A 10,053-nucleotide genomic window follows, 5' to 3' on the forward strand; every position below is an offset into this window, starting at 1 on the left:
GAAACTTTCAAATATCTCGAAAAATAGGCACTCTATGGAAAAATTTTTTGAATCAAAATTTAATCACTCTGAGGAGTACATACACTGATGTTAAAATAGGTTCCCCCACACTGCCCCCTGGGGTTGGGGGTGAGAGCAAGTTCGAAATCTTAAATGGGAACCCCTTTTTTATTGAATGTTCGGATTCTTTGGATAACAATGCGTATGATTTGTCTAAAATATTTTTCTCGTTTCGCGATAGATGGCGCTGTAATTGACGAAGTTGAATTTTTCTTCATTTTACTGATACTGAGAATGCACGCTTACGATTCTGCAATACATTAACAATAAAAAATGCACAATTTTTATTGTGATACGACTGACCACAGAAAAAAAGAATTTTTCAAATCGCCACAGAATCGTTGAACGAGTGCACTAAAAACTCGTACATAAAAAAAATACATCGTGACGAACATAGGTAGAACCTCCTTCTTTTTCAGGTCGGTTAAAAATAAGGGGAACAGTGCTTCGAATCTCTTTGGTAATTATTATTTTCAAAAACATGACAAAACGTATGTCCCGTATCCAACCGTACGAGAAAAAATTGAAATGGTTCTGGTGTATGGAGAAGCTGAAAAAAATCTTGATAATGCTGTCAATCTCTACGCTCAGCGTTTTCCAAATAGAATTGTGTCACGTGCTTCATTTTATCGTACTATTACAAAATTTATTACCGATGGAAGTGTTTAACCTAAGAAAAAGACCCGTACCACAACAGTCACTGGAGAAAATAATGAAATTGCTGTATTAGCTGCATTGGCCAATAATTCTTACGTTAGTGCGCGAGAAATGGCTCGTGATACCGAAATGTATCAGAGCAGTATTTGGAAAATTTTTAAACGTAATAAATTTCATCCGTATCATGTCTCTTCACATCAAGAACTTCATGGTGTTGATTTCCAAAATCGGGTAGAATTTTGTCAGCAGAAACGTGAACAAATACAACAAAATCCGAACTTTTTTCGTTATGTATTATTCTCGGACGAGTCGTATTTTACGAACCATGGAATAGTTAATCGACACAACATGCACTACTGGAGTATTGAAAATCCACAGTGGCTTCGTGAAGTCGAACACCAACCTCCATGGACTGTCAATGTATGGTGTGGAATAATTGGCAACAAACTGATCGGTCCCCAGATTATCGAAGGCAGCTTAAATGGTCCAAAATATCAAGAAATTTTGGAATATGAACTGCCAATATTTCTTGAAGACTTGAGCTTAGAAATACGGCAGAACATGTGGTTACAAGATGATGGTTGTCCGACACACTATTCAGCGGTAGCACGAGAAGTTCTTGATCGTGATTTCAATGATCGCTGGATTAGTAGAGGCGGTCCGATAAATTGGACTGCGAGATCGCTAGATTTTACTTCACCAGATTTCTTTTTGTAGGGCTATCTGAAAGACAAAGTGTGCAAAGAAAAACCAAAAACACGTGAGAATATGATTGACCGACTTACAAGTGGATGTGCTGAAATTCAAGAATACACTTTTCCGTTGTACAAATTCATTTAAATTACGGATTAATAAGTGCATTAAAGCCGAAGATCATCATTTTGAGCACTTACTTTAATTAAAAGATGATTCCCTGAGTACCTCGAATCGTGAGAGGCGAGGCAACTCACGTTAATCAAGCATCCCGAAGGCAATAGAAAACTGCTACGTCCACGTCGTTGTTCCTGGGTTATGCTAAGAGTAGTAGTTTGTTTTAAGACTAATTTCGAGTATTGCAGAATCGTAAGCGTGCATTCTCAGTAACAGTGAAATGAAGAAAAATTGAATTTCGTCGATTACAGCGCAATCTATCGTGAAACGAGAAAAATGTTTTAGTCAAATCAAACGCAATTTTATCCAAAGAATCCGAATATGTAATAAAAAATAGGGGTACCTATTTAAGATTTCGAACTTGTCCCCACCCCCACCCCCAGAGTACGGCGTGGGGAAACCGATTTTAAAATTAGTGTATGTATTCCTCAGAGTGATTAAATTTTTATACATAACATTTTTTCATAGAGTGCTTATTTTTCGAGATATTTAAAAGTTTCAAGTTTAAAAAATCACCCAATATATATATATATATATATATATATATATTGTATAAAAATATACACGATTGTTTAATCATTAACAAAAATTAGATTTTATGACAGTCAGAATTACCCTTTTTGTTAGGAGAGGTATACACTTGTCTTCAATCCATAGAAACTTGTCTCAAAGCCATAAATTGAAGTCTGATTCCTTCTCAAAACTTAGACATGCTCAAGTCGAACTAATCAACTTCAGCACTGAAAAAAATGGTATAGCTGTTGTAGCTAGAAATATATTGCTGGGGGGACATAGCTGAATGTGCAATAAAGTTTATAGGTAGATCTGAAAACTATATAGCATCAATTTTATGCCTATAAATTGAAATGCATTTTAAAAAATTACCGCCTTGCATTAGTTCGCACAACATTAACGCCGAACTTTCCGTAAATACAAGAAGCTCGTGCCTCGTGTCGTGTGGCTTGTGAGAGTTAAAATTTGAAAAATATATACAGTAATGCAACAACAATGATGAAACCAAATATGAAAATAAGAGATGTTTTGATTAGCTGTAACCTCCAGAATTATATTGAAGCCTTCAAAGGAAAGTGAGTGTTTTTTTATCAGTGCGCGTATAACCTCAAAAAATGTTTGTTTACAACTTTTTCTCGATACGTCCTATTGTACATATTGATATTTATTGATTAAAACTTATTGTTTTCAATTTAAGATTTTAAATTAATAAATAAGTCATATATGTATCTAATACAGAAATAAACGTTTAAGTATTTATATATATGGTTGATGTATTTTTTATCATTATACCTAAAAATATATTGGTCTATTAGCTAAAAAAATGATAGGCACTTCAGCCAGAAAACGCAGCTAGATAGGCTGTCAAGTTCAGCTATATTTTCACCTAGAATGTCCAGCTGAACCTGGTTAGGTGTGACACCTATACTTGTTAAGCAATAGAAATATAGACATGACAGCTAAATTTTCTTGATACTGCACCTATATTTTGCCTGAAAGAAAATCTTTTCGATACAGCTAACTATTTAGGAAGGCGAAATCGAGCGATACTTTCTAGCCGGGATAGCAAGAATTCTAGGTAATATAACGGAATAGGTATTTTTTTCAGTGAGCATGTCTTGATTGAGGACAATTCAAGTCGACACCAAGCCGAAGAATTTTTACTCGCGTTACCAGAAAATCAAATTTTCACACTCTGAGTATTTCCATTAATGTTGCGGAAGTTATTGTTTTTCTCAAAGTCGCTTTTCTTTCTTTTTCCGCAAGTTCTCAGTCATGGTTGTTCATAGTTATCGATTATTACTTATGTACAACCTTTAAGGTTTTCTTAACACAGAAAAGCTTCTTTCTTGTTTTATAACAAAATTGGATAAGAGTACTGCAAACCATTAACAATTATGCTTAATACTATAGTACATTGTAGTTGTTACACAGAAAAAACAAAGTGTAATAGCCATACTCATTTTATAGTAATCTTTGTTTGCAACAAAAATTGCCTTCACGTGATAAGATTTAACCACAAAATTGAGTATTGTTAAGCGAAAAAATTCAACATTTTCCCACTTGAAAATAAGCAAAATTCTATTCTATTTCTATCTAGTTTCAAGAAAACAAAGATTAGAATTTCTCCTTAAAGTTGAAACTTTCTTATTAACTTTTTACGAGCTTCAAATATTGTAAATGTTGTTTAAATTTTTTCAATTGTTCTAAACACAGAGTGCAGATCAATATTTTTACAATTGGTGAATTCCAACGGTGTTGGAAACATGATGTTTAGATAGATATTATTAGTATTTCACTAAATCGTTAATCATTTATTACTTGAGAAATGAGACCTCCTGCCGAAAGGATCGACTACGATTTGTTGACTTCCATGGCCGAACTACAGAAGGGACGTTTCATATCTCCTGGCATCCATTAATTACTAGTTTAACATTAGTATATTTGAAATCGTGGTCAGATCCCTTTATGGGAAAAACAATAGAAGACACATTATTATTTTTAACTATCATCAACGTTCAATTTTCTCCTTGTCGAGTTCTCTACATGTAAATGCCCAAATGAATGATTCATTTGAATGTTCATACTATTGTTTATAGGATATTTAGGAAAAAGAAAAAAGTTTTTTGGGTCATTTACCAAACTTTTATGTAAAGTTATCATCTTAAAGGAGAAAAAGGATCCGTACATTTATAAAATTACTAATAATTCTGTCAACTCTACAAAAAAGCTATAATGTATCTATTTTATTGATTTTTATCAAATCCCTGTAAATTTAGCATTTATGTTTATCCTCTAATTTGGAAAGTTCTGGAGTGATTATAGTAATATAGACGATGGTTGTATAAATTCCAGAATTGGCTACAAATTTTCATAATATTCAAGAATAATTACAGAACAATTCAAATGTCAGATATCAATCCATAATACAATCTAGAACACTCTAAGGCCTTCTAGAAGATTGTAGAATATTATAGAAAATTGTATAAGAGTCTAGGATAATCGGGAATGATCAGCAATAGGTAATACAATTCCAAAATTGTATAGAACCTTATAAAGATTCTAGAATATTTTTGAACATTTTAAAAAGTTTAAAAGAATACTGAATATTCTAATATATTTAAGAATATTCTAGCAGTGCACAAAAATTTCTAGAATATTCTGTAATATCATAACATACAATAGAAATTACTAAAAAAATCTTTTCATATGTATTCTCATAACTAAATCTCTAACAAAAACATATAGTGTATTTAATATTTTTGCTGTAGGTGCATGTACCAAAAATTCGGTACAAAAGCCGGATTTTTACAATACGATTAGGGGGAGCTGGAAAAGGAGCTATTTGTACCGAAATTTCAGAAGGAATAGCCAGATTTTTTTGGTATGTGTAGACACCCTAATGTTTTATTCATTTTGCAGAACTTGAGAAATTTAATGAAAAGCAGGATCTGAAGCAGCTTTATTATTGATGAAAAATGACACATTAACTTATTTAACAATTCTTCAAAGAAAAATACTCCTTTTATGGAAACATTTATCAAAGATCGATTTTTTGCTTTTCAATCGAGCTTATCAGGTGGGTTTATGTGCACTTTTGCATTATTGACAAAACCAATATTTGCGTTTGATTAAGAAAAAATCTGTTATATTTTCTCGCACTTTTAGTTATGCTGGCCTCTTGAGGAGAAAATATAGGTTCAATTATGTTGCTATGACTTTAGAAAGTTTTTATAAAGCTATTTGTTTTTTTTATAATCTCCGTAATATGCTGGAAATATTTTCCTAAGAGAAGTTAATCATGAAGTCAATACAAATTTCAATGTTTCGACATGAAATACCCCCATTGCTTTATTCGGTTGGACATTGCAGAGCAGTGAAAGTAGAGAAGGGTGATTTTGATCAGCCAACCGTCTGGAATCAATAGGTTCGGTAAACTACACCGAAATGATCAAGCGAATATTGTTTCAAAGCCTCCCATCTACAACGCGACCCTCTTCTTGATAACTTTGATTCCTCAAATCAAACCCATCGATTAAAATTTGCCTTGCTACAACTGTCTGTACCTACTGTGCGATTTATGTTCTCTGACGTACTAAACGCTGTTGAAAACCAATTGGTGAATTTCTCCTCCCTCTGTTATCCTCTCATCACGAAATTTATGGCTCCATCTTTATAAGTTCATGTCCAATAAAAATAAAATAGTAGTTTAATAATCTTAATTGTATAATTTAAAAGTAAAATCTACAAGAAGCTTCTTATAAATTATTTTAATTTGTCTAAAAATATTATTTAACTCATCTCACTCTTTGAATTAATCACTTCAGATAAGTGGTTTTTGTCAGACTCGCTTTGCAGCTTTTTAGAACCTCTGATTAATTAGTCCAATTCCCCCGTTTATTTTCCTAATTATAGAACTCGCTTCCGTTGATTTTATAAGACAGACTCTTCTACTGGAATCCCAGTTTCTCGACATCAAACGACTAAAGATCGATTACTGAATAATTTAGAATTTATAAATGGAGAAAAAAATGTTACATGCGTCTTAAGCGATAGAGATAACAACAATTCTACCAGAAAAGTTCTTAAGCTTCATTCAAACCCAATAGGAATATTTCAATGAAATATTTTTCACTTTATTTGAAATTCCTAATGTAATTACTCTAAAGACACATAAATTTTATGTTGAAGAATTTGTCAATAGTTCACATTCTAAAAAGAGAAGCAGTAAATCTTTTATAAGAGCTAATTGTCAGCAAATATCTGTAAAGTCTCTCAATAGTAGAGAAAGGCACAAAGCAATTGTAATCGGTAATATCTTCAACGTTGAAAAGAATTTATAATCTATGGAAAATATATCTGTTTGCTTTATCTTGAAAACTACTTAACATACATATTGAAGACACCAGAGTATATTTGGTAGAACTGCAAAAAAGGTAGGTCACCTTCGATTTTGTTACAAGCCACATATTTGATGTATGTTTTTAATCTGAACGCGATTCTGGCCGAAAAAAGTCGTTTGTCTTAACATTGTCGAGATATCCAAACGTTTCCATACAAAATTTCGATTTTTTGAATTATTTAAAACTTACTTGATATATTCTTTTTATCAATAAAGCGGATAGAATAGAAGACTATCCCCGAACAACGTTCCACAAGAACCCATCTCCCAACAAAATCAACCCAACCCCCATCTCCAAAAACTGGTAAAGAGGGGTCTGTAGTCCTTACGAGTTGTAAATGCCCCCAGTCGGTACCCAACTGTTTCAAAGTGTTCGGAAGAGCTTACGAGTTGTAAATGGTAAAAAACGAGCATGATCTGAAATGAAATGAGGAAATGGGGACGAGATGCTTTCGATTTGGGACCAATGATTTTTAATGGGGGGAGGGGTAGCATGGTTAAGAGGGTAATGCAGATTTATGTTCAGCATAAAAAAATACATAAAAATATGTGAGTTTCAACAAAATCGAAGGTGATCGAACTTTTATGTCGTTTTACCGAACCTTTTTCCTCATACGCACTTCCAATTCTGAAATTGAAGAATGCTTCCATGTGACACTCATGTAACAAGAATCAGAAGACCTTTAAGTACCGAACCATCATTTGGTAATTTTCTATCGGAAATTAGAACGCAAATTATATCCGCAGATTAATTGTTCATCTCACCTTTCGCATAAGAACACACACATTTATTTCCAAGATTGAAGAAGGTTTCCTATGACATTCATGTAATAGGAAGCATTACAGCACTACATACATCAGAAGATTGACTTCAACTCTAAGCCATGACAGCAATATGGTATCGGAAATTGGCCCGCAAATTATATCCGAAGATTAATTGTTCATCTTACCTTTTGCATTGCATCTGATGCCTTTCCCCGATGAAGCTGGTGCAGAAATGTCAGCGACAATCTGCCTTCCATTATGTACATATGGTTGATGAGACATCCCATGGTGTGGATTGCGGTGAACTCCAAGGATGTATGGTTCAGTTTGTGGTTCACGAAACATGGTGGGTGAAGACCTTGAGTACACCGAACGTCCACTAAGGATGGATGAACTTGGTGAGGTGGATGGACTCCTAGCTCTAGAAGTGGTTGACAAATTAAGGGGTCTATCATCGTTTTCATCAACATGAATCCCCGAAGTGTCCGATGAGCCTCCAAGTTGGAAGGACGATACACTGTGTCTAGAAAATTGTTCAGTGCAGTGTAATTTCGGCGAAGAAACACCGATGCTGGGAATAGAAGATGGCGACATGAGTGGAGATGCTGGACTAGGGGTACAAGAGGGAGATGTCAAGTTTCCTTGAATCGAGGCGGGTGAGTGAGCCGGTATGGGGGAGTAAAGAGGCAGTGGAGCGCGAATCAAAGGACTTCCGGTAAATCTCCTGGGGGTCGGAGCCAGTAGTTTGGTGGACCCCATCCCTAAGGACAGATGCCCCTTCGTTGTCCCTGATGAGGGTCTGCTCCAGCCGAGGATGTCGCTGATCCCGTGGGGCGTTGGGGCGCGAGGCGGTGTCGCATACACGTGACCGTGCCAAGAACTGATTCTAATCGTAGTTCCAGGGTTATCAACCAGTACCGAACCGTCTGACAATTCGCAACTTGGTCTCTCGCTACTTAAGAAAGAAGAAGCGGTTTTCGTCTCGTTATTGTTGTCGTAGGAGATAATAGTCTCTTCGGTGGAACTAGGGTCATCCTCGTGGTTACGTTTATCGGCTTCTGCCATCTTGTGAAAGGAAACAGCAACGGGGACATTGGCGATTCAACTTTGGGCTGACTAGAGCATGATGCGAGACTTACACATCACGCTAGCCCATCAGTTGCCTCGGTTGGGTTTCTCTTCTTCATAGTTGTTTGGCTATATCTGTAACTATATCTAAAGATTTATATCTGGTTTGAAGTAGCTTTCGTTTTATGGAAATATTCGATTGTCTGTGGATCAGTAATCGCTATCAAATCAGCTACCCGAAACGCTTGCGCGTTTAGTACTTACGCGATTAATTCAACTGAAAGAAGACTTATCGACGATTCGATTATCGTACCTCGGTTTCTCGGCTATTGATTTAATCTGCTTTTACTGCAGTAATTTAATTTCATTGATAAGCCATTCTAAGCGGCGCACCCACGAATTTTCCTCAAAAATCGAGGTAAAAACTTCCCCTCATAAGTACGCTTTTTAAAGAATGCTCGTGGGGCCATTCCCAGGGGGCCGACCGCGACACTGACTCTGCCAGCCTTAATTAAATCTTGCGTAGGAAGACGGGGTTCTGCTATAACGCAGAAATTCCGAATATCACGAACAAAGGTCTACCAAGGTCCCTGACTTCTTCTGTTTGTCTAACCACTTTAGTGATCGATCAATACTATCCCTTTCCCAAGCCAATTCTTGCTGCAATATGTACCTAAGTGTATTTACTTTTTAAAATGCTTACTTATGGAATATACTGTCAGTCTCCAATGTCCCTGAAAAGGTTGTACCCATACCCTGTATAACGATCTCTCATCACCTCCTTAGCCCATCGCGGTAAACACATTTCTCGTCTTTCTTGTCAACAGGTGTCACTAACAACACTACAAGACTTGAAGTCCATCTCTGTACACTACACTTCGCACACGATGTACTCATTCTCTATTATTATTGCTCACTCTTCCCGGTTTATGTTCACACGTGACCATCTGACACAGATGAAGTTTATGTTCCAACTAATGCTAATCTTGGACACTTTGACAAAAATGCACTTAGACATCTCACCAAAATCGGTTACAGTTTTTGAATGCATCTTTAGTTCTACCCTAATTTACTCTGACGTCGTTAATACTTGGAAGTCTGGCTATTTGGACTATCCAACTAGGAATGCGATCCATCATCATTTGTATGCGTTTTGAGATATTTTGATGACCGAGAATTTGTTGGAATATCAGAATTTCTATGTATATAAAATCCAGGGATCGCGGGTACTATTGATTTCAAATCCTGTTGGAGAGATCTATTTGGAGTTTTAGATCCTGTTACAGTACTTTTAGTATTGAACCAATTTTTTTATTTCAGATCCTGGTAATGTGTCAGGTAATGTCGGTAGGGTTGATATTAGATAAAGTAGAAATAACGAACCTGAATGCGGTTTCAGTCCTGCTGATACATAAAACTTGTTATTTTTTTAAGTTCAGTTAAAAAAGCGAATACCTTCAGTGTCTGGATCTACAATCTTCGTAACGGCCCCCTTCCAGTGTTATCAGGTTTAATTAAATAATTTCTATAATGTACGAATCCTTAATCTAACAATCACTTTATGCATCTGAAAGTCTCATATATCATACCCTCACTTTATCACAAATTCTCTCCGAGCCACAACACCCAATCCAATCACTACTTCCAAATAGCTATAAAAACAACAAATTCAACTAAAAATCTCCTTGGAGTGAAAATAGATATCGCGATCAGCTGGG

At 35.5% G+C, this 10,053-nt stretch overlaps 1 protein-coding gene across 1 annotated transcript in view; it reads right to left on the reverse strand.

The window, feature by feature from the left end:
* LOC117176722 overlaps window positions 1–9,573 on the reverse strand; it is a 71,985-nt gene extending 62,412 nt beyond the window's left edge. Inside the window, exon 1 of the mRNA XM_033366984.1 lies at window positions 7,453–9,573. Within this exon, the coding sequence (XP_033222875.1) occupies window positions 7,453–8,332 (880 nt within the window). The 5' untranslated portion in view covers window positions 8,333–9,573. The remainder of the gene's footprint in view (window positions 1–7,452) is intronic.
* Window positions 9,574–10,053: the final 480 nt, after the last annotated feature.

This window comes from Belonocnema kinseyi, chromosome 7 (assembly GCF_010883055.1).
Source record: "Belonocnema kinseyi isolate 2016_QV_RU_SX_M_011 chromosome 7, B_treatae_v1, whole genome shotgun sequence".
In the NCBI taxonomy this organism is placed as follows: Eukaryota; Metazoa; Arthropoda; class Insecta; order Hymenoptera; family Cynipidae; genus Belonocnema; species Belonocnema kinseyi.